At 34.3% G+C, this 27,121-nt stretch overlaps 1 protein-coding gene across 17 annotated transcripts in view; it reads left to right on the top strand.

Moving 5' to 3' along the window:
* LOC106618396 (nephrin) overlaps positions 1-27,121 on the top strand; it is a 229,368-nt gene that overhangs the window by 41,745 nt on the left and 160,502 nt on the right. For 10 of the 17 annotated variants that reach the window (XR_004978112.2, XM_036370829.2, XM_036370831.2 and 7 more), the window contains 2 exons: positions 4,328-4,769; positions 17,074-18,141. Coding sequence is in view for 16 of the 17 variants with exons in the window: in XM_036370829.2 (XP_036226722.1) it covers positions 18,012-18,141 (130 nt within the window). In the remaining variant the exon portion in view is untranslated. The remainder of the gene's footprint in view (positions 1-4,327; positions 4,770-17,073; positions 18,142-27,121) is intronic. The other 7 variants (XM_036370820.2, XM_070112162.1, XM_070112161.1 and 4 more) reach the window with 2 other exon arrangements.

Here is a 27,121-nt window from a genome sequence, read left to right as displayed (position 1 = left end):
ATTTTGAAACGTCCGGCTGACTTTACTCCATATATACCTATGTTTACGTTTACATATTTATTAAATTTCTTGAAAATAAGTTCTCAAGCATACCTGAACTATGTCAAAAATTAAGGCTTTCCTTTTCTCTGCCCCTAAAATATCCAATAAAATTATTTCCAACTTTCCACCAGACTTCATACCATTTAGGTAGATCAAAATGTTTGATATTATATTAATATATGTGAAACTATATTAATGGCTTGGCCAATATTCATAATTAGATGATGTGTTTTATATCATCTTAATATAATAAATTTAGCCTCTTCGGTTGTGCTTATATCACATATATCTCATTCGAGGATGATTTAAGTATAATTTTCGCTCACGGGATGTAAAATATAGTAATAAAACTATGTGGGTCTATGACATTCCAATTAAGTTAATATGATACCAAATTTGGTTGTAATCCATTCACGATTTCGTCGAACAATGAAGTTGAACCCTTTCATTATATATTATATTTAAATATAAAGTTTTGCCAACCCCTGAAGGTATTTAGCCGGCTTTGATCCTTGCAAGTTGCAAGAGTATCAAGTATTCGGTTACACCCGAACTTGGCCCTTTCTTACTTGTTTTGTTTATTTTATAATCCAACGCTCACCCCAATCGGGGTTACAAGGCTCTGAAAAAAGTTGCGTTCTACTAAAAACTCTCTACTGTGTATTTTGTTTACTGTTTTGCTAGTCGCAGCTCCCAATGCTTTTAAGGCAACACTCCACTTTGCATGCATGCATGCTAAAAAATTAAGGGATTTAAAATTTTCCTCATTCGTTAAGGCTGAGGTCGAAGTGTAAATTGCGCTGCAGCCACAATGCCGCTAAGCCAATAAATTAAATCAAACAACAGCGATAAACACTACCCCCACCACACACATGACTTTTTAAAAAGCATATCATATCAGTTTGCATATATTAATACACACTTACATATATACATGCGCAGGTACCTGTATATGCATATGTATTTATATATACTCGTTTCTTAAATTTATTTAATTTCTGTTTTGGAATTTTAGCCACGCATAAGCGTTTATCGCTGCCAGAGCATAAGCGAGAGTTGATTATTCTTTTTGTTGTTGCAGTTTAATTCTACAACACTTCAGCAAGTCCTGACTCAATCAGGCATGCTGCAACGTATTTTCCCGGTAGCCAAGCTATTTTGCTATACTTCTATGGATGGATGGGTATATGCGCGTGTAAGTATGCATGTGTGTGTATATGCATGCTATTGGATACCAGCACGTAAAAAGTGCTTTAAACCATAAAAAGTGCTTTAAACCATAAACATTTGCTTTTCGTCGCAAGCGCTTGGCAACTCTGCAACTCTTTCCACAACACCGCCAAAAATAGCAATCAAGCCGCCCACTTTAGCTCACGCCTGCAGTTGACAGTCGCTACAAACCTTACAAGCGCCACAATGCTTGCCACCACACAACGCCCAATCGAGCTGTTTCCAATTTGCTCCGCCAGTACATCAATTTCTCCTACCCCAAAACCCTCGCACGTGCGCTCACGTCGCAGCATACCAGCGTTGCCACGTTTCGCCTGCGTTGCTCTGTTTGGTTGTGTCATTACGCACATTTGTTACTGCCATTGTCTTTCCTACGTCTATTGTTTGGGAATTCGTTGTTGGTATTGCCACAGTCGCCTTTGCTCATTTTGGAGCAACCCTACCCTGCTTACTTGGTTTTGTTTGCATAATTCCGTTAATTTCTGACACTTCATTTATGAATATATTTGACACTTTGCGAAATAAATCACCAAACAATTGTGGGCGTGTGCTGCAGTGAAAAAAACAAATGTTGTGTATCGAAAGATAATTGAAGTCATTCATCAAAATGCAAAACATATTGATATGGAGGTGGCACTATATAATCTTACATATAAGCTATATGTAAATACTTTCCTCAAGACTGAAATAGAGATGTATGCTATGGGTATCTCTGTAGGTATATTTACTTCATAGAGCAACAAAGTGTAGATATACAAATAAATGCACTAGTATATCCTGCCACGTGTTGCTGCGGCTATGTTTTACATTAAATACTGGTATAAAGACTATTTAATACAGTGAAAATATTATTTACGGATAAAGGCTATATATATATATATATATATATAATTATTATAATTATATTTATTATTATTTTTTTTTTGATTATTAAATGTAGTGTTTTGACTTTTTTCCATCTTCGGCATACGCTCTATATTTTGCTGATTTCATATTGCCAAATTTCTGAATGCGATATCCCAGGGGTTAATGCTCTGTAATGATCCCTACCGTATTTCATAGTTTATTTGCCGAAACCTTTGCCGTTTGGCCTCTACACCATTCACACTAACTCAAAATAATTTTATGCTGGTGTTTCAAGTATCAGCCATCAGTTCAATTTAGATTTAAAAGAGGCGCCTTCTGTTGAACTTTCAAACTTGGCTTAAAATACAAATTTCTGATTAGTTTATTTGAATCTATCTTCATTCTATTATTTGATTGTGTTCTAAACAATGGAATAATATAAAATGTTCGAAATTCGTCGATTGAAATTTCGTTTTTCTAGATTGGTACAACGTTTTTTTATGTTCGTGTGAAGTTGGGTGCCTATATGTGATTTAGTATGTGTTTGTGAGCTGTTGTGCTTACGATTGAAAAAATTTTGTTGGGCGATTTTTATACATTGTGTCAGTGGGCTCATGGGGCGTTCCCCGAAGCAGATTTTTCAATTACCAAAACAGAAAAAAGTTACAAGGAGGCAAATCTGACCAATGCGATAGCTTAGCCCTGACTCTCTCTTCGTGTTTGGCCAAAAAGTTAGTCACAATCATGCTAATATGTAGCGGCGCATTCAGGTCTTTTGGTACGAGTCTAGCATTACCACGCCTCATTGCGTTAACATTAACCAACATGTGTTGGCACATAAGAGATGTTGACATCCTTTTCAATCTCACTGATTCCAACACGACGATTTTCGCGCTATACTTCTTTAATTTTTTCGATGTTATCATTATTAACTGAGATGAATGGAAGACTCACATGAGGAAAGTATTTTATTAACTTCACCACCTTCACTGAATGACTAATGCTACTCAAACACTTGTATTCGTACATCAATTCAACCGAAAATTTTTCATCGATTAAAATTTGATATTGAGTATATATAGACATATAAAGCAATAGGAGAATATGTCACTGCCTTGTCACTGTTATTGCATAAGCTCTGAGGAGTATACATTCAGGCGTCAGGGTTTTTGTCAATATTCTTATTTTACTCTCACTATAGCATCAAGCTACTAAACTCTTCGTCATTAGTCTGTTAAACCGTCAGTATTACAAGGTAATAACATATACTTATCTTGATGTATCAGACTTTTGTTTAGCTTATAATGAAAATTTGAATACACCTTGCTATTAATTGAGGTCGAATTACTACGTAAAATTAAAAATATCTAAAGCGCCACATGTTAAGAAACTTTTACGATTTGTTTTTTGGTATTTCAATAGCTTTATGTGCTTCTGCCAATCCAGTCAGCCATATTTATATTGCATACAAACCAAAAACTGCCAAGTAATAAAACGAGAAAACCCATTATATGGCTACCTCATGAAACAAATCGACTTAAATATGTTTATGCATAATTTTGCAGGCTTATGCATATAATATACACATTAAGATACGGTAGACTTTTATTAACAAAGCCATATAATACTTAGGTATATATATTTGTACATACCTATGCGCTTGTACATATGTATTGGGTCAAGTAGAGTGTGACGGTCCAATGGACTGGCCAGCCTCACATGAATATAAAAGCAATTTTCTGCTTGAAAAAGCGTGCGAAAATAAATACATTGTCGAGAAATGGCAACAGATGGAAATAGCCAAATTAAATGAACAAGAAATTGGTGAACATTTTCGCCAACAAAATTCGGCAGCAAAAAAAGAAGGCAACAGGAGTAGTGAGGGAAATGAAATGTAAGATCATGGATATAAAACAAATAAGATAAACTAGGAGCATGTATGTTTCAAATATATACTTTAGCTTTTATTTGTATGTATGTGTGCGATAAGTTTAGAGTACAATGCGTTCAGTTGAAATTTGTAGCGCAATCAGACACAGTATATGACCAAAAATACTAAATTACGAGAAATTTAAAAAAAAAGTTTAATAAGTTTTGCTAGCTAGGCATATTATATATACATACTTGAATGATAATCGGTATACCGAACTTTTTTATGACGGAGTTTTAGCTAATATTCACACTTCTCTTCTCTTCCTTCTCTTTTTAGTTGACTGCATTTGCCATTGAACGAGCTTGAATGAAGCGGAAACTCAGAACTAAGCAGCAAATAAAGAAAAAAGACGTGACGCCCAAAAAGTCCAATTCACACTGACACCGAAATTAAAGCAGCTCAGATCCTGCAAAGTAAAAAATACGCTCTCGAAGGTAACTGTGGAAACAAATGCAGCACCACAAGAAAAAGGGAAGAGAATGTGACAATTCACGAGAAAAAAGATATTCGATTTTCGGACTCGCATTTCAGCTAATGAAGGCAGCAAGCTTGTGATGACCTCCAGACAATTTTATTCAATATGCAAACACCAACGCAACAACAACAAGTGTGCAAATAATAATAAAACGAACTTGTGAATAGCAAACAAAGTGGTGGATGAAAACGTAGAATGTTTGAACAAAATTCATGAAGAAAATTATAAACTCAATGAAAGCGGGTAAAAGCAATAAAAAAGAACAAAAACTGACTGAAAGTATTATGAGTGTTGGTCAAAGTTAACCAATGAAAATTCGGACATTTAAGAAATAATATATCTTAGTGGATATAGACCACAATAACAAAATGTTACTTAAAAACAGAAAGCGAACACAACTGAATTGTTAAGTTCTACAAAATAGTTTTTTATATATGACTCAAATAATCTTATAGTTGAACAAGAGCGATACCAATTAATTAAATTTTTTAAATTAGCTTTAAGGTATACCGTTATACAATCAAGGGCAAAAATTAAGATTTGAGATTGACGGTTTTAAGGATTCTTTAAAATTACAGTAACATTGAAATAATGAGTTTTTTGCGGAAACAAATAAATGGCGGCTTAAAAGGTTTATATCGATTTAAGAAAAACTCTCTATTTTTAAATCGATTCAGTATTCAACCACGTTTCCGTCGATAGTGGTACACTTATTATAGTGACTTTCCTACTTATCGGCAACATTTTTGACTCTCGTGTTTGGTCTATACTCCGAAATAAGCTCTTCATCGTCACTTTAGGGAAATTTATCGCGATCGCCCTTTTAAGCTCCGAGGATATGAAAAAATGGTTGAAAACCAGATCTGTAATACACGGAGGATGCGAAAATATTTCTGAACAATTTTCATGTAATTTTGCTATCGTTTCCATCAAATTGTTAAACTTAACTTTTTTTCGTAAGCTGAACCCATTTTCCATGATTTCATCTTTCAAGTAATAATCTCTAATGGTATTTCCCTTTTCAATAGAGTCGATCAAAATTATTCTATGTGACTCCCAAAATATATACCCCATAAGCTCGTGCAGTGCACTCAGATGACTGCCCATTGGACTCCAGAGTGATGTAATGGAATTATATCCAAGCCTTATTACGATTGAACTGCTCCTAATACTGTTCATAATAATTAGTTCGTTATTCTTTTTGAACGATGGTGCGCTCGTGTGACTTCAGATTTTTTTTCATGTTGCCTTGATATATGTAGAGTGTGAGTTTTTCTCTTAATTTAATTTCTAGATCATTAATAATTTTTTTGTGTGTTTCGTTCATAGCTGCGTCTATGGGATGTCCATTGTATTCACCGTTTTCGTTGCTTATCGGACAACTCACCAAATTACTATGAAGTCAAGTAGCTTTATAGACGTATCCTTTGAAAGTTAGAATTGATTATATGGAATCAGTTCTATTAGAGTCCTCTCTTAGGAATAATATACTCCCCACTCGTAGATCTCATTTAACAGTCCATCTTGTAAATCTAATTTGCAAGATACTATAATGAATTTTCTAAAAGTGGAAGGCAATATATATACCAAATGAAACTTTGAATAAAAATTAAATGAAGTTATTTATAATAACTGGCTGAGGCACTTACATCTTCAAAATACGCTCCACTTTTTCAGGACAAGTTTTAAAAACTTTTCACGTTTTACATTTTTAAAAAACCTTTTACATAAAGTTATTCTGCGGTATTTCCAAATATATTAGGGTGAGTAACTTGAAATCTAATAAATGGTGTCAATTTAAAAGTTTTGCAAAAACTCCATATCAAGTAATTATTTATGTGAACTGTAATTATTCTCGTGCTCGTTCTAGTTAATTTCTGCAGTCAACTATTGTACATTCAAGGTTCAAGTCTCCACACCTGACTGCGCTGTCATCAAACAGGTGTGTCTATTCGAAAAATTCTCCACTCACTTTATGTCCGATTAAGTAACATTAAAGTCACCCTCGTAACAGCACATTTCCTTTTGGCACTGAACTCCTTTTCAAGCAAATACTTTATCCTTCAAACCAAAGCAGCGGCAGTAGTCGGAGAAAATAGGATAGACACACACACAGAAAAAAATGTACAGGCATAGATATTTAGTTTACATACTTTTGGAAGGAAAGTTGAGCAGTTGTGGGTGAGTTGGACAACACGAAGTGGAGCGGTGCAGATTAAAGCGCCCAAAAGTCGATTTCATTAAGCACAAACAAGTAAATAATTTATAGGCTTTATAGTGGCACACATGCGCCCAGAGTCACAAAAAATACAACAAGTCAACAACAGCAGCACGTTAAACAGAAGTTAACATGGCAAGCGGTTGCGTTCCTCACCAGGATAAAAGACAAAAACATACAGTGCTGAGTACATTGAGCAAATGCTGCCGTGTATGACTCGCAAATGAACTATTGTAAATGACTGGCTAGTTGATGTTTTCACTCCTTCATATGTTGTTGCCTCGGAATGGCATGGAATGTCACCATATGAAGCATGCAGCCCACTCAAGTCCCTTAATGTCATGTGTAGACAAATCTTCGTAAATTCCTAAAGCGCTGCCGCTGCTGCCGGGGCGTATGAGCGACATTTATGTGTGTTTATTTGTTCGGCTCGCCCTTTATTCACAAGCATGGTCAGAACTTTTATTTGATTCATGCTTGATGCTGCCAGCTGAAGTTCCGTTACAAATGCATATTCCAACACACAAGGAGTGAGACTAATATACAGGCATTTTTGCTTCCTAGAAAGTTATATTCTTCCTTCTTCTTCACTGCTGTTTCGCCCCTCACCTAATCACCGCCTCTATCATTCAATCAAACGAGTCAGGTCTAAGTTTGCCGTTTTCTTTATTCACGCACACACACGAGTGTTAGTGGTAGTTACTTTAGCACAATTTAAAGCATTTATGTCTGCCAAATTGAAGGGTAGTTATGTTGGTTAATATGGAGGGAATTTATTTTGAGTTGGTAAGCACGTAGAATAACGGAGCAGTGACTGCACGAAGATGACATGCAATAATGGTAATAAAACACTCCACAGAATTAAATAATGAAGGATTACCGAGACTTTTTATTTGCAAGCAATTTTTTATTAAAAAAGCAAATGACTAACTGAAAATATATTAAAGCAGAAAATTGATTGAGGATTATTTAGTTGGCTTACTATGAGTGCAGAAGACCCAAATAAATCCCAAGTAAAGCTTTTTAGGCAAAATTTCTTCATAAAAGTAGTAATTGATTTGATATTCAGATATACCTACATATACTATATGGTTAAGCTTTCTCGGTTAGATTTGGTATATGTGGGGTATATATTTTCATATACAACTTTAATTAGGTACAAACAGCTTAGTCATATGGAGGCTTGCTTGCGAAATACCTGTAACCTTAAAATTACGATTTAAAAAAATTGATTGCTTTTATAACTTCCTTAAGTAAAAAGAACGGGATTAAGTATTTTGTATTGAAACGATGCAAATTTGAAACTACAAACAAAAATATGACTCCTGTGGATGCTTTTTGGGGTTACTTATACCGAAAAATTTTAAGATGATTCGCTCTTATTTTAATTTTCAAGCAAACTGCTATATTGAACTTGGTGTTTGTGTAGTCATCTAGCTAAAATTTCATATTTATAAAATAGTATTCAGTTTAACTTTTCTGATGGCAACTCTGTGCCAAAACATATATTTAAATCTATATAATATTTTTTGCTGATCTCCAAACACCATTTTATGGTATACTTTTTGATTGTTTCTGAAAGACTTTCCTAAAAGGCAATTCATCATACTAAATATTGCAATATTTTCTGTACTTCGTTGATATACAGAAGTTAAGGATTCTCAGTACTGAAGATTACACAGCTTTGCAAAAATAACAAATTTATACTTTTTTGAGTTATATGAGATCTTCGACTGCGCTAAAAAAGGTCCACCAGTGATTTGGGCCTTCACCGTGGATGAAACCTAAAAATAAACAAATAAGGAAGGGCTACGATTGGGTGTAACCGAACATTTTATACTTTCGCAACTGGCAAGGATCAAAGCCGACGAAATACTTATTCAAAGCTGTTGTTCATATTGAAGGTCATGTACACATTTAATTTTATTTGGAAGTACAAAAATATTTATTATAGGTATGTACATGGCGGCTAAAAGAAGCCTTCATCCGATTCAACCCATTTTTAGCATGCCGTTTTAAAAATAGGATTTGCTCGAAATTTTAATCTCACAGATTCACTGATATTTTCGATAAAATGTTCGCTGTAGGAACTGTGGTCCACATATTCGGTATCTAAAGGCTTGAAGAATTGTTGTCTGATTTTGACCATTTCATAAGGTGGCGTACGTTAAGCGCATTATTTAGGCAAAGTTTTATCCTAATTCATTCATGGGTACGTAATTTGCATAATGAAAGAATCAGATGGAATTTAGAATTTTGTTATATGGAAAATAGGCGGGTACTCCAATTTCGCCCTTTTTTGCACTGTGATAAAAAATGTCATAATTATGTTTTGTGCCGAATTGATTGAATTTGGTCAAATAGGTCCCGAGATATGGATTTTTATCGTTTTTTTTTCATCGTCCTATTTTAAGATCAGCTTAAATAGAGCCATCCCGTTCCATCCCGGCTTTAACAATTAATGTATCGGGCGCATTTATTTATTGCTTTATCACGCTTCTAGTAGTTTTCAACAGAACCGTGGTATGGGAGTTGGCGGGTTTGTCATCCGATGTTATCCATTTTTATGTCGAAGTTAAGCATGACTTAAGGGATTTGTCCTCAGGGAATTTGGTAATTGTTTCTTAAGTGCTTTAGGAGATATGTACATTAAACGCCACGCCCATTTTCACAAAGTTTTTAGCCCACAGATGTCTTTTAATACTGCGATCTCCTGCGCACAATTAAACTTTCATATCTTATTTTAAGACTAAGTTATGCCACTTTATAGATTTTAGTTTAATGCCGCTTTGTGGGCGTGGCCATGGTCCGACTACGCCTATATACGAAATCGTTCTCACTCTTTTGCATGAACACGTGTACCAAGTTTTCACAAGGATATCAATGTTTACTCAAGTAACAGCTTGTCGGACACACGGACGGATAGACAGACATCCGGATTTCAACTCGTCTCGTCATCCTGATCATTTATATATACATAACTCAATACCTATCTCGATTAGTTTTAGGTGATACAAACAACCGTTAGGTGAACAAAACTATTACACTCTGTAGCAACATATTGCAGGAGTATAAAAATTCTCGTTAGAATAGAAGATATTCTCCGTACAAATCAAACCCGACCAAAAAATAGTAAAATAACAGCGTTTAAGAAAAAAAACATGGTTGAATTTTAGTCACAGTTTTGTCACTTTTGACATGCTATTGATAGTCGAAAATTTTCATAACCTGAATCATCAAACTACGAAGAAACTGTGCAAAATATGCGGACAAATTTGCAGACTCTAGGATCAAATATGAGTGTAAAGTTCATATGATGTCAGACTACTGCTGGTTCTTAAAAATAATTTGTCCCCTGGAAACTTATGAAAAAAATGTTCATGAAAGGAGCTTTATAAAAGTAAAACATATATTTTCGATAACTCTATTTACTTTGAGGTGTCCCTATTTTTCAAAACAAAAGTGATATTACAGAGATATCTGATAATTTGTTCATGTTTTCTGATTCTTGTAATGTAAAATGAAAATAAGTAAAAGGTGCGTTTCAAAGTAAACAGTAAAAAAGTAACAAAGTAAAATTTTAGTGGCGCCATCTATATGTCGACTAGTGCGTTAGAATCTGCTATCCTTTATCGAGTTTCAGTAAAAATTTCATGACAATTCATCTATTGGAAGGGAAGCTATTGCGTTTTAAGTGTCAGTATGTTTATGTCATCGGTGCGAAAATGAGCTTCGAACAAAGAGCCAACATTAAATTTCGTTTTAAAATTTGTAAAACTTTAACCGAAAGGTTTCAATTGATGAAACAAGTTTATGGCGATGATTGCCTATCCCGTAGCAGAGTGCGCGAGTGGTTTCAACGTTTTCAAAGTGGTCGTGAGGACATAAATGAGAAATGAGCCGAAACCCAAAAAATCGCGCCTGGAGAAGTCAAAAGTGAAAACAATGCTGATTTGTTTTTATGATTCCAAGGGTATTGTCCACAAAGAATTTGTTCCACCCGGCTAAAACGTTAATGCGGTATTCTACCTTGGAGTTTTGAAGCGTTTGGTGCGCCGTATTCGACGTGTTCGGCCCGAATATCGCGAAGATGGAAGTTTACGTTTGTTGCACGATAATGCACCGTCTCATCGATCGACGCTTGTGGCCGATTATTTGACCAAAAATCACATTTTAACAATCAACCACTCCCCGTAACTTTTGAATAAAATTAATTGATTTTGCCGATAAAACCATTTGTTCTGTCTTTTTTTTTAAAAGTCCTGTTTTATTTTGAAACGCACCTTGTATTTAAAAATAAACAAGAGCAAATCGATCTAATATCTAAGGCAAAAACTGTTCTTCACCAGTGTTATTACAAGTATTGTGTCGAATTCTAAAACAATCGGTGAGATAGCGTTGAAGTCTTAAGGTCACAAAGAACTTTTATTTGGTAATTCGGTTGACGAATCGCATCGCTTTTTTTGTTATTCCAATTTTTAGAATTGATTAAAAAACTTATTTTATGCCAACTCGCTATCTATATATATATCTAGTTATATAATCTTATGACAATAATCACCCAACCTAAACTTCCTTACTTGGATTTAAGTATTAAAAACCTCAAATTATTATTTAATAATATTAATTAATATGAAAAGCAATTTTTTCAAAAAAAAATTTATTATGTGTCATAAGAAAAAACAGCCAATTTATTATTCTCTCAAAAATGAAATATATACATAATTAAAAAGCCAAACTTTTTGTTAGCACATTTATGGCTTTTATATAAACGCTATTAAATAGACTTTACCCATACACACATAAATAATATTATTTATTAAGTAGAGCGTGGAATAAAGATTGCACACTTACATAAGTTGTGCTCTTAGGCCCAAACATACTTGCACCATGTAAAAAAAATACTATGGCTTGCCACGTATACATAACCTAATTACGTGTAATGGTGCGTAAGCTATAAATATCTCAAGAAAATGAGAGAAGAAATCAAAACGTTATTGATGTTTTCGCTTTTGATCGTGAAATTCTGGGTAAAGGTAAGGCAAGAGTATATGCGATATTTATTGGGATTTTCTACATGCAATTTGTCCTACATATTCATACTTACCGTTTTATATATGTACTCGTAGACACGGCAACAAGATATAAGAGTGTCTTGCGACTCTTCCGCTTACATATAAGCATCTTTGGTCACAAGCCGCACATTATTAGTGCGTTTGGACCCAGTCATCGCTACTGGCAACATAATCCAACTAAATAAAAATAAGAATTTCAAATCAGGCAACCAATCTGAGCGTCTTTAATATGTTGCCCGCAGGTCAATGATTGTGAGGGGTGCAATGAGGATTCAGTTTTACATATGTGAAAGCTTAGGCGCCTACTAATTTGGTACATGTGCAAGAGTTCTTATGTAAAATTGCCTGTATGCATGTATGTATGTGTATAAAATTCGCATTAGATAAAGATTTGGAGAAGTTATTCCTCTTGCTCTCTCAAATTGCTTTTTCATAGTATTCGACTTCATCAAATTTTTGAAATTTTTTTATTGCCAACATTTTGCTCTCTTCATTGCTTTACCCAACCCTTCCTAAACATATATTGAGTAATAATTGTCTAATCTACTGCCAGTATTGCCGCTTGACGTTACTTTGAGTGACCATCCATTAGATTCTGCCAACCTTTCTCGTCGGCCTTCGAATTTTCTTATTAGAATTCTAAAGCTCGAGGCGCTGGCTAAGCAAATACAGAGCAAATTTGATTTTCTTGTATTCTTTTGTGGTCATCTTCTGCTTCGTCGCAAGTTTTCGAGAGGGCAGCTCTACTTTTGGTTTTTGTAGCAGTAACTTTGGAAAATGATGTTGTTGTAATACATAACTGTATATGCATATGAAATATTTCGTGTTTAATTCCTCATTTATTGTCTACTAACCAAAAACATTTGAGTTGTTCGAATCCTCTCGACCATATAAAACGAATATAGGTTATTTTGGCTAGCAGCAATCCCAATTTATGTATTTCTTCTTAGCATTTTCCATGCAAGCGCCAGATTTACATATTTTCTTACAAACATATGCGTTTTTATTTTGCTTGGACTCACAGACATTTTTGAAACATTTTTATAGTCTCGCAACTTGTTGCTACAGAGTATAATAGTTTTGTTCACCTAACGGTTGTTTATATCACCTAAAACTAAACGAGTAAGATATAGGGTTATATGTATATATATATAATTATCAGGATGAAGACACGACTTGAAGTCCGAGTGACTGTATGTCCGTCCGTCCGTCTGTCCGTCTGTGCAAGCTGTAACTTGAGTAAAAATTGAGATATCTTTATGAAACTTGGTACACATGCTTCTTGGTACCGTAAGACGGTTGGTATTGCAGATGGACCCACAAAACGCCATTAATCAAAAACAAATAAATTGCCATAACTAAGCTATACAATGAGATACAAGATTCTTATTTGGTATACAGGATCACATTAGGCGTGTGGGGGTCGGCACTTGCAGTTGAAACAAATTTTTTAACTGGGCGTGGTCCCGCCGGGTCACAACCCCGCCCACTCTCCATACAACGGTTCTGTTAACTGTTAAAATCTACTAAAAGCGCGATATATCAAGCACTAAACAAGCCATTGAGACATTGAATTTTATCTCTGGGATGGTATAGGATGATTTTATAGGAACCACGTTCAAAATTAAATAGTGGACGTGGCACCGCCCACTTTTAGGTGAGAACCCATATCTTGGGATCCGCTTAACCGATTTCAACCAAATTCGGAACATAATATTCAAATTCGGCGAAATCAGATTACAACCACGCCTATTTCCCATATAACATCATTTTAAATTCCATTTGATTTTTTCACTTTCCAGTATGCAAATCAAGCAACAATGATTGTATCGGGGTAAAACTTTGCGTGAATAATACGTTTAAAGTATGCCACCTTGTGACCAAAAATTGTATAAATCGAACCAAACAAGCCACTAGTTACTGAATATGTAGACCCCAGGGCTTATAGTTGACTTTTTACATAAAATATCGGTCAACATAGAACAAGGCGGCAAGATCCACAAAGAAATCTAAAACGAGTATACCATTTGACTTTGCGAGAGTATAAAATATTCGGTTACATCCGAACTTAGCTCTTCCTTACTTGTTTTTTTCTGTTTTTCGATAACATTTGCAAGGCATATTAAATGAATGCAACAAAAGAAACAACTACACAAAACCTCACAATCAATGATTACAAGAGCTGTGTATATATCTGTGCACACACAAGTATGTTGTATATGTACATATAAATATATTCTATAGGTATTAGTCAGAAATGCAAATATTGATTCTTCTACAGCAATAACAACAATAACAAGAAATTACAGAAGCAAGCCGGTCTTGTTGACAATTTCATAAAATTTATCATTTCATTTATTTTCCTAGCCTATCTGACTTAATGAATCGAAGACAAGGCAATCGATAGGGCAAACAAGCAAATAAATGGAGATTATTTCAGTTGGATTTAAATTTTTGCCAACATTTTGGTTATCATCTCTATATACATATTTAAAAAATAGAAAACTTGTCTTTATGTATAAAATATTTATTTTATTATATCAAAAATATTGGAACAAATTTGTATAAACGACTAGACCCGGTATTTCATCCGGCGATCGACTGTCAAATCATTGTATATTCCTTGTAAAAAAGTGTATATTTAAATAATTTACAGTGGCTCAAATTCTTCGATTCTTTGCTGTATTAGTTGATAAGAAGAACTTATTTTTGGACTCAGAAGTAAATTGTCAAGCTAATTACAACAGGTCTCATATTTTGTTTTTCTAGTCTAAAAATAATGTATTTAAATTGACTTCCGCGTGACAAAATAGAATATTTAGTTTCTGTTTGATATTTTAGAGGCTTTAGGTTATGGTATGAGGCTGATCTCCGCGGTTTTCGTCATGATGATCAGCTTAACAAAATACTCGTACTCTGAACTTCCTTCAAGTCATATTAAAGCTATTATCATTTGCGGGATTTTTAGCAGCTTTAGCAAAATTTCTGAAAAAAAAAAATACTTACATTGATGAATAACCATTTTTTATTTACTATTTTTTTGAGTTTTTCTTTAATTTTATTGTTTGTTCATCTAAATTTTTTGTTCTGAATTTTTAATTACAACCAGATATAGATTTTTTGATAATTTTAATTTGAGTTAAAGTAAACGTAAAATATTCGCTTCACCAAACATTATTTGCAAGAGTCAAAGCACCCATGCGGAGGCTCTTCAAATTTGGTAATATCAAGTCAATTGCGCCTGAAAACATTCGACGAACGAATGCACAGAATGTTATAGAATAATGTGCATAACTTTTGAATAATGTAAATAAGGACAAATCAGTAAAGGCACAACAATATGAGCACAATTTGCGAAACAAAAGCGAACGCAGGCAAAACCATTAAATGTGAATTTCTATATTCTACACACACACATGCACATGTAGGTACACAATTTTATCATCGCCTAGCAAGCGTTATGTGAAAATATTTGATTATGTGCGTCTGAATTGATCATCAATTCTTTGCTGCTCCTTTGATTCTTGATTTATATATTTGCGCATAACAATATGAATGAACATGTATATGTTGCCGTATACACAGATGACTATACAACACAAAGTTGTCAGTCAGTCGACAACTCTCTAACAAAATACGCAGAAATTCGTAGCGTACTTCTGTGCGCAAATCATAGCTATCAGACTAAAATCGATGTGGCAGCGGCAGGCTGCTACTGCCTACAACTACATACACAGCAGCACAGCAACACTCGTAGTTTGATTGAATTGAAAGTTTCAGCTTCAGCGATTGTTTCGATTGAGTACGTTCTCATCTTTGCACATCAGTTATGCCATATAACGATGGGAGTGTCCAGGTAGCAGATTATACATCATAGCAAAATATTCAAATATTAAATAGTTTTCGAAACTTTGTTGGAAAGATCAATAATTTTATCTAATTAAGTTCAAAGCTATACTTTACTATGAATCCGGGGCATAAAAGCTTATAACGTTATATTTTATATAGAATTTGTTTGGATTATACTCATAAAACATTTATTAAGCCGTTAATCATGACGACAGTGCTAGCGTTATAATTGGGGCTACTAATCTTCTTCCATAATCTGTCTTCTGTGCTTGAATGGCTTGTGGGCTAAAAGCTTCCCAACCGAGAGAAACCGTTTCCAGTTAGTTGAAACACTTAGGAATCTCTATAAATTTTTTGTTTTCAACCAAAATCTTTTTTTTGTCTTTTCTCATCTTATCAATAAATAAATAAAAAAATTTAAATTATAAAATTAACCGCATTCTGCCTAAGTTTTTACGAATCTCCCCATCAAATACCATCGTTGGTTATCTACTAAAGAACGATGAGGTGACTGGTCCTAGTCCCTAATCTCTAATAAAAATTAAACAGAGAGGTAAAAGAGAAACATAGTGTTCTTGTGCAAAGCTGCAAAACATGCATATCGGTGCAGTGCTGTGCTCTAGCTGCCTAGGGAATACTTAATACTGAATTTTCTTTTAGGATAAGTAGAAAATTGTTTAAATCTATCTTCAGTTGAATTACTGACAAAACATTGGACAGCAAGTCTTGCAATGTCTTTATTCTCTAAATTCCATATAAGAAAAGCAAGAAATTGAGATCCAACTATTTGCTATTCTTATGCAAATCTAATATCCAAAGACGTATATAGATTTTAACCCCATTTCCCTCATCTACCTTCTAGATAAGGACACTGCTGAATTATTTTATTATGATAATAATATTTATCAGGTACGGTTCATAAGATTATAGAATTTGTTTAAATGTGGGCGAAATGTAACGAAACTTATGGGTTAAAATTGATAATGTTTCTTCAAAAGATTCTTCAAATTTTTTAATTTTCTGGATTCACAAAGGACGTGTGGTTAGATGTCCAAATGTATTTCCCATATCATATAGGTCAATACTGTTGTCTGTGAAGATTATTAGTTAAATTTTAAAAGGTAAAATTGTTCCAAAAAATTTTTTAAAATAATAAATGATTGAAAAATATTGGTTTCTAACTTAAAATATTCTAATGTTTGCTAAAAACGTATGGGGATTCAACAATAGTTGACTTTTGCAGAAAAAAACTCTGAAAAATTAAAAATAATTTTTTCTTTTTGTCATATATTCTGGCTTTGAGACATTTTTTATTGTCATTATATAGATTTGCTAATTTTAACTCACAATTTTAAGATTTACTGAAATTCATAACTAATAAATTAATTTTTTTTCTTCTTTCCAGTCATAAACCAAAACCAAGAGTTTGCGTTAAAATACAAGAAATTTCATCAAAATTCACATATTTCTAAACTCATTATCAGAAAATATATATGTAGTGATATATATATATGTATTAAAAAAATTTAATTATTTATTAAAATTTTTGAAAATCAAGAAATCTGTATTCCGTGCGTGAGATATTCGATCTTATAGAGGAAAAATAAATTAAACGCAACTACAGCAAACTCTTTGAAAAGCAAATGCAGTGAATTATTAAAACGTCAGCCAAACTGTCATATGTGTATTGCGTAAACACATAAATATAAAAACACATATTTGTATAGAAAACACTATTCTGACAGAGACTGAGAATTGAGAACAAAAAATTTCAAAACTTCACAGAGCACAATCAAAACGGTTCGAAACAAGCACAGCATGGAAATAAAAACCAATAGACCGACGAACATATACACATAAAAACAAACAAAACACCAAATAATATACTTGCGACCAACCGCCGGCGGCGGAACAGTAGAATCGACCCTGAAAGAGTAAAAGGAGCACCAGACGACAACACCGACGACGACGACGACAAAGTCAATGACGTAGACGAAGACGAATGTATAAATACAGCAACAAATCTTTGCATAAAACGAGCAATGTCAATGCGAGTTCTTAAACAACAACAACAAATAAAAACATACGAGCTGAAAGTAAGCGAGCGCAGAAACAACCTGAGATATAAGAAAAATTGTATGTAAACGTTGTTAAAAACAAATTTATAGCTTATCGAATATCAAAACGGCAACAAGAACCTTGGTTGCAAAATTGAAGCATTTTCAAAGCTATTGAAATTCAACATTATCAAACTATTTTAATATTCAACCAATCTAGTCGTTTAAAACAACAAAATTTACCTACATAATATAACAACAAGTTGATGCAACATTTGCTTGCAACATGTTGCTAGCCATACGAAGAGCACCACCCACAATGGTGGTCCAAAATGCCCACCACAACATAGTTATCGGCATGCTGTTGGCAGTGTTACTAACATTGGTGTGCAGCTCACCCGCGCAAGCAGCGATAGGTAAGTGACGAAATTTTTACTTTGCAATATTGATTTAAAGATTTCAAACTTGGTAACCACTTCCATAATAGGTAAAAGAAATCAGCGTACAAAAGAAACAGTTAGAATGTTTTGATTACGATTTAATAAATCAGTTTATTTCTGTGCATCTTAAGAAATAATTATTACGGCAGCTTAGTCCACGATATCGTAATTGAACCGTGGAACGTTTAAAAACTGTTATTTTCACCATTTTACCAACAACTTTTTGCAAATTATAACTTTTTAGGGAATTTGATGCCTTTATCCATTATTTTTTTGGGGTGCGTTTAACATCAGAATTCTATATATAAGTATGACGTCATGAGCTAAGGTTTCTAATTATAATGTCAGTTTGTCAGTTAATTTTGTTCAAAATTTTGATATTTCACTTCGTTTATGACGTAGCTCGGTGGAATATTTTACTTATCATTCTTGGCATTCTGTGCATTGGATAAAGACATTACTTTCATAATCGTGGCTTATACGATATGCGGGTGTGTTTTCCCTCTTTCTATGCGGGTACAAAAAAGAAAATTTAATTTGTTTAAGGAATGTTTTCTTCTTTTTCACTCATAGAGTTGACTACTCCCCTACTTGCTATAGAATATTTTGAGTGGTAGTTATCCAATCAGCTGTTAAAATGTGGTACTTACTCGTAAACGCATATACTTTGGAGCGCAAACTAGAGTACTCAGATTTATTGGTCTTCAAAATATTTTCCCAAAAGCCAAATTTGTGTGAAGAGCACACGAGGGTTCGACCTGACTTTACTCGTCAAAAAACAATACTTTTTCCCTCCGCCGTTTAGAAAGCTTAATTTCAGATATTTCAAGTATACATAACAATGACAAACATATATTTCCATTGTCGCTTTCTGATTTCCATATGGAGGTGGATATTTACTTTAAAAATGTATTGCACAAAACGCAAAAAGTTAAGGAATTTATTTATTTCAAAACAAATTATATTTTCACTCTGCAACTGTTCAGCTGGAAGTTGTATACTATCCTTTGGATGAAGTAATCAGATCAGCGCACTCTTCACCAATATTATCGTTTACAAAAGAATTCATGAAAAAATTCGGCCAGCTAATGAGCTCAGCAACAAGAAATTTAAAATTGTAGAAAACATGTAACAGAGTCACTGTCAGCGGCTGCTTGCTCCGCCTTACTCGTATTAGACCATAAACATACTTTTGTAACATATATGTATGTAGTTGTAGATATTTTTAGAATTATTAGGTCATAAAATTTCGCAGAATTATTCATGACTGGTGCGCTAAGAAACTGCATACTTTGCCATAAAAATATCAATGCACACACGCAGCTACCGAGTGCAGAAGTATATTGACACCATGCATACAGTTAGTTGCAAACATAAATACGCAACTCAAGAGATTTTTGTAAAATATTTTAAAAGCAGTATCTCATGTTTAAGTATATAGTATTTATTCTCAGCTAAATTAGTTTTCACTTTTATGTTCTTATGTCAATTAGAACACATGTTTCTGGCATTCTTTAGCATGGGAGAGGCGGGGTTAAAATGCCAAAGAGTAAATAAAGAACCCAGAAAAAAATTCGACAAGTGCGTGACTAGTTGGCGATTAGTTGCAAGAAAACACTCGATAATTTTGATATTTCTCTTTGGAAGAAACTGATCGAGCATATCCTGTGAAAAGACTAATTGTACTTTTTGGAAAAAGACTACCGACGACCGAAAGACTACTAATCATTTTCAAATTTTGAAATACTAGTACGCTTTTCTAGTTCTATTTATTCTAGCATTAGACAGCTCCAATATATTCGCATGTCTTAAAGATGTTCGCTCCGACGTAATTAATAATTAAATGTACTGTAACTGTATGAGTTGTAAAATTCGTTCACTCCCAATTCCTATAGAGAATAATGCGAAAGTACTCTCTTTAAAGATCGCTCGCACAATATTTGGCAGGGTTGCATTTGGATGTGTGTTTTTATACATTTGATCACTCATATCGCTGCGTATTTTTCTACCCTAAATCAGATGATGCATTTCACTAGCGCGTCGTCTTAAGCATATTGGCAAAAAGTGAAAACGTGAAATGAGCATTGCTGATGAAGAAATGAAAAATGGACAAATTGCAAACGAGTGGGAGAAATACATAAGTATTCTCTGCGCTTGCTATAAATACACTGATTTGAAAGCTTTGCTCACTAATGCATTGGAACAATGTGCTATATTGCAAGTGTTTACCATAAATTGATTTGTGAATTCCATATCTCCGAGTTGGCAAACGCGAGGCAAAGAAAAGTATTTTATGACAGAAATTTGCGAAGTACTTGGCGCCATCACAAACGATGAGGGCACATTTTTATGATCAATGGCAGTGAAGATATGAAAGGTAAAAAAAAAAAGAGCAATTACAATTACAGCTTTTGAGCGAGGATATAAAATATACTTAGTCCTCTGAAGCTTTGGAAATCGGTGATGGAAGCTCAATATATCAAGTTGGCTTCGATTTTGTATATACAGAGAGAAGAAATCAAATCTAAGCATATTTGAAGGTTCTGACATTCATGAAGGATTACAGCTATCAAGCTAAGACTCTTAAAAACCGTGCACTAAAATAACTTATAAAGTTTACTTTATCACAAAGCTCTGTTGAATAATAAATAATAATTTTATTACACTCTCGCAACATGCTGCTACAGAGTAAAATATTTTTCTACACTTTACGGTTATTTGTATCACCTAAAACTAATCGAGATTGATACAGAGCTCTAAACGTATATATAAATGGAAAGTGACGAGTCTATTGGAAGTTTAGGTGATTGTCTGTCCGTCCGTCCGTGCAAGCGATAACTTGGGTGAAAATTTAGATATCGTGATTAAACTTGGTACATGTGCTCCTTAGCACCCAAGAGAGATTAGTATTGCAGATTACAACGAAACGCATTAGGGAGGAGCATCTGTGGTTTTAGAAATTTGATAAAGGAATAGAACCACTACCACGCCTACTTCCCATATAACACAATTTTAAAATCCATATAATTCTTTCACTTTACAGTGTAAAAATCAAGCACCACTGAGTATATTGGGATAAAACTTTGCCTTTGAGGTATACCATCTCAAATCCAAAAACTGTCAAAATCAGACTATAATTACTAAAGTCCTCCGAAAATGTGGACATCAGTGCCTAAGGCTGACTTTTCAGCAATGACCAATATTATATAAATAATATAATTGAAATTCGGAGAGAATGCTTTCCTGATAATAGTATGTCTGTATGTCAAAAATCGGTTGAATCGAGTCAATACTTCCCTTAGCTTCCGTATTACTAATAGAAAGATTTTCAAAATACCAGTTGATTGTATACCGCTAATATCGGCCAATATGTTAGTTATCATAATAAAATTGAGTGAGCCTGTAATTCTAATAACAGTGTATCTTTGTGCCTAACCTGGATAAAATTGGGTCAATACTTCCCCTAGTCCTCATATACCTTTGATAAAAAATGTCGAACCTTCGTTCATTCGACTTCATACCGTGTGTACCTGCTAATATGCGATATATCTCAAAGACATTTAAATATCATCTCTCTCTTATAACAGCGTCTTCTTATGCCTAAAATGGATGAAATCGGGTCAATACTACCCATATACCCAAGATAAGGATGTAAACTTCCGGTTGTCTGTATACCGTACATATCGGTCAATTTTTAAGATATCTTAGTAAAATTAAGTGAACAGATAGCATTGGATATAGTAAGTTTTGATGCAGAAAAGGGGTTAAAATGGTCAATAACTACATAAAATGATTTTTGTCAGTTAAGCAACTTTGATTATTGGGAGGGAGGACCTACTTCCTCACTTATTATTAAATCTGGCTACGAAAAACCAATTCAAAATTAATCACGTACATTGTACTTATGCTCAAAAATTCAAACCTTCAACCGTCTCAACCCCTCTTTCTCATGTGGAATATTGCAGCGTAAGAGCCTTTAGAACGCATAAGATTCTAAAAATCACTAGAAATTCACACATATACGCTCCAAAATACCGGTGATTAAAGTGAAAAAGAACGAAAAAACAATATCTTCTTTTTTATAATTGCCAGTCAAAAAAAAGCCGGCATTAGTGCCCCACAAAAATAAAGCTAGAAAAAGGAAGCAGCTCAAAAAGTGTTCTTCAAGCTCGTAATTTCAGGCATTTATTTTTCTGGTGGAAACCTTCTGTTGTTGCAGTAAAGACCTTTTTGTATTGCTGACTTTTTTCATCAACCAAAGCTTTTCAGCTTGTCGCCTAACCGGCTGTCATGCAGTTTTTCTACACTTGTAGCTGCAAATGTGCAGCAGCTTTTTTGTTTTTCTCGTTCATTAGCATTTTTACATGCCGCCTTTTATGCGACGTTCACATACACTACCTTAGCGCATGCAAGGTTTTGCTGCCCAGCATTGTATGCCATTTGTAGTTGCTGTTATGTGCTTGTTAGTTCTTTAATACCTTTTTTTAATTTTTTGCGGACTTCTGTTGTTGTCTTAATTTGGCTTGTCTAACAACAGCCATAGTTGCCAGCGCCGCCCTGACGACAACACCAAGGCGTAGAAAAAATCGCTGCACCGCTTTTCCAGCCTGCACTCTTAGTATATGTGTATACTTTGGACATGCACCTCGTCACTTACAACTTTCGCTTCTTCTCGTTTTTGTTGAACTGAACTTTGTCAGCATTTGCAGTGGTTTTTTTTCTACAAACTTTTTTGCTCTGTGTAACACACATATAAAAACCTAAAAAGATGTGTGTGTGTGTAGGTTTATATACATAGTTGGCTTTAGTTTCGTTGTTCGCGAGCAGATTTTCCTTTGTTGTCGTGTTATTTTGTGGTCAGTCTATTTTTCTGCGTTTTCACTCTGTGTCTGTCATTGTCAACTTCAGCAGCTGCACAAGTACAGTAATAATAAAGCACGCGACAACTAGCACAACAAACAACAACCACCATTACGTGCACTACAATGGTGTGAACAATTTTTGGTGCAACAGTAACAACTAAAGGGCATAAATAAAATATGCTTTAAGACCGCTGCTATCCACTGCAACAAACAAACAAGTATTACTCATACGCCGTGGTTGACCACATCTCTTCTTATGCGTAAACAACAAACACACATCCACATATATATATACACTTGTTTGTTTCACAGTTACGATAGCTCGCCATTAAACATGATTCTCGCTGCATCACCGTTTTCCACTATTTCTTCTTTTTTTCGCATTTTCTTGGTTGCAATTTACTTTTTTCTTGGCCGCCGTCTGCCTATCCGCTTTTTCGTGATTTTGCAAGCGTGCTGCTCACCGCGGCTTTAAGCGCAGATTACGACATTGCACTTTACCGGTTTTAACGTACGTTAGCGCGCTGCGCGCGGCGTGTGCAAGTAAATTAATTTGCAGAACAAATTTCACTCAAAGGCTGCAACAGCAAAAACAACGGCTTCGTTTGGATGCTGCCACCACCAACCCAGTAGCTGCGCTCAATTGGCTCGCGAGGGAGTGGCTTAAGTAAGCCCATGTTGCATGCTGCTGCTTCAAACGAAGATTTTGCAACATTTTCACGCTGTGACCCAAGCAAAAGCTTTTAACAAATTTACGCCAAAGTAGTGCAATTGCTTAGCGTGCACGGGGCGTAAGAAAAGTAAATGCACATATTACAACAAAGTACACGCTTGTGCAACATGCAAGCAAATAGCTCAGCGAAAAGCTTTTCAAATAAATAGAATAAATTTTATACTAAAGACGTTCCAAATCCAAAACCAAACATTTCAATTTTTCGAACTTAAATACAAACGTTAAGAAACTGTTGATGTTGTTATTGTCTGAAGAACCTCTGGTGGGGTAATGGGTGAAGCAACATGAGATTTTTTTGATATATGGTATACAGCGTCTACCAATGAGAATAATGTGATTTTGACAACTCGTGGCGGTCATGTTTGTTTACGGATTACTGTTTGTTAGTGTGTTCAAAAAGGTTTGCCATTTCATCATGTCACGTTTCACTTTGGTACAGCACTTGGAAATTGTTCAAGATTAAACGCAAATTCACTTTCTCCGAAAAAATCACAAATTCATGTTCATCGAAAAATCATTTTCTCAGATGAGACCCATTTCTGGCTTAATGGCTTCGTCAAATTTTTGCTATTAGGGTGAGTCAAATTCTTTGGAAACGCAATTCCATCCCTAAAAATTTACCGTTTACTGCGGATTGTATGTAGCATCACGAGCATTATTTCTTTCGAAATGAGACAGGAAATTCCGTTACCATCAATAGCGAGCGTTATAACACGATGTTGACTGACTTTTTTACCCGAAATTTGGTGAAATCGATGCGGACAATCCCTATTTCCAACACGACGGTGCGCCGCCTCTTGTTCCAAGTCTAAATATGGATATAATGCGTGCAAAGTTTAGCGACTCATTAATTTAACAAAATGGTCTAATCAAATGGTCGACAGTTCATGTGACAATGTCAGCATCAATGATAGCTCAAACGAACGAAATAGTTAACGATTTAAACATGTAACGAATTAAAAGATGTAGTTGATAAAGTTAATAGCACATAAAGAGGGAAATCATTGATATACTTGTTAAGTTTATGAGAGGGAACCATATAGAGAGAAAATCATATCTGAACTTGTTTTTTTTAAATTAACTTAACATGTGAAATATACCTATGACAATGAATTCAGCAGATTAAGGACTGGCCACATGAACCTTCTGTGTCGTTTACTCTATGATATTTAGTATAAGAAATGTTGCTGTATACATTTTGGCTAAATTTCACTATTCTATTTTCAAAGCTAGTAGTTAATTAATTTCTTAAAGATATGCAACACAACACAACTTCTAAGTCCGACACGTGAAAACAATTTTCTTACACACATATAAGTATATACAGATATGCCAACTTAAAGTTCTACATGCATGACATTGCTTAGCACTGATATCCTTCTGCGCGAATGGATGTCAATCGATTAATGTATTACAAATAATATTATATTAAATGCTGAAAACCGCGCTTTAGAAGACGTACAAATAGTTTTGCAGCAGCGTCATCCTCTAGGCATGAACATATACCGCGTTATTCTCTAACGCAGAAACGTTTACAGAAGGTGCACAGGTATTTCAGCACTTGAAAATTTAACGCCTCATTACGAATTCATCATAATTAATGCGCAAAATCGGCATCATTTTAATTGTGGGTACGTTATTCAATGGCGCTCACAAACCGCTCCTACAACACCTTTGTTGTACCTCAACCATTTTCGCCCTTCATTAGTTAGCTTTTTAGGTGAACAAATTTATGAATTTGTCTCAACTCATAAATGGCTAGGCATGCATTAATTTTAAATGGTTAGACATTTTTGCCGCCGAAACACGTCCGTCCGTTCACAGTGTTTCAATTACATACTCGTATATATTTGCTGCTCTGGAGCTCTTTGGCGCCTGCAGGAAGCGGCCCTAATGTGTGCACGCTTTCATAATTATATAATCTGTCATCGTATTTTTGTTGCTAGATGGACCAGTTGCATTTTACAATTTGCCGGAGAGTAAATTTTACTCGAACATTTGACTTTAATTGCTGGCGATAAATATCTGCGGCGGTGTGGTTTTCAAAATATTCATATGTATATGCATATATACCTGTGTATAAATGTGAATCTACACAACTTTCCAACGGACAGCGCTCTTTAGTAGTGTGGCAGCTGGTGTTGCTTTTAGGCAATATTGTCCTATCAAAATTGTAGTTTAAATTAGACTGGTTTGCAACTAATGTATTTGGGCCCACTTTCTCAGAGCAAATTTTATTTGGCTTTGTTTTTATTTGTATAAGGTATTAAAAAAATATTGGCAATTTTCGTTTTTTGAAATAAATAGTTCTCATTCGGTATTATGCACTTATGCCAGCGCTCCTTCCAATCGAATTCAGAAACAAATTTCAGAACGCCAATCGGCAAGTTCAAAAAAACACTTTAACCTTAGCGGCTGCAACAAACAAAATATGCAATGGTTAGAATTAGCAATCGTTATAAAGTTTGTTATAAATTATTTTATTGGTTATATTATTTATTATATTTTAATTTTTTTATACAAATTTTTTTATTAATAACTTATAAAGAGGAATAATGATAGAATTAATATATTGTTTTGTTTATTTAATTTTGTATGATAAGTTTATATAAAGAACTCGGTATATATCATCAACGGATGGTTATTTCGTTGTTATCATCACATATTATTATACAATATTTTACATATTGTATTGAATTCTTTCTCATTCGAATTATTTTCTTAAATTACCTCTACCTATCATCGTGTTTACTGCGTCATACTGTTCATCCGCATACAGTAGTTTTGTTTTTGTTATTTAGGAGTCATAATTTTTGGTTAAAGGAACATTCTATAGTCTTCAACAGTGGGTTGCCTTTGTCATCTAAATAATATCCTCTTATTTCTTTTATGGAAGATCGTTCCTTTCAATAGAAGTTTTGGATACGCTTTTATTGAGCAAATTCTCTCGCCACCTAAATCTTTCTATAATAGAGTAGGAATTAATTTAATTATCAGAAATATTTTCAAAAACTTTCGTAATAGTTTTAAGATAACTTCCAGACTATATTCAAATTCCAGCTAACACGAAAGCGAAGTCCTTGCACAAACTAGTCATGGTCGCCAACTCATGAGAAAGACACCAGTTTAAAACATGTAAACCACCTTAAGTTAACCTTGCATAGTACATGAAGCATGCACAATTATAGAAATTTAAAATTTTGCATATTCGCACTATAGATCATATCCTGTCAACCGTGTTTAGCGCATTATTTACAATTTATTCATTGTTTGCTAAATGTTTTCGGCTTTACGTCATCTTTTTTCATTTTATTGTTGATGCTGTATTTGCGCCACAGCTGCATTCTTGATGTGTTTGTGG

The sequence above is a fragment of the Bactrocera oleae genome, chromosome 6 (assembly GCF_042242935.1).
Source record: "Bactrocera oleae isolate idBacOlea1 chromosome 6, idBacOlea1, whole genome shotgun sequence".
Taxonomy (NCBI): domain Eukaryota; kingdom Metazoa; phylum Arthropoda; class Insecta; order Diptera; family Tephritidae; genus Bactrocera; species Bactrocera oleae.
The sequence above is the reverse complement of the archived record's forward strand: the minus strand, read 5'-3'. Positions and strand labels throughout refer to the sequence as shown.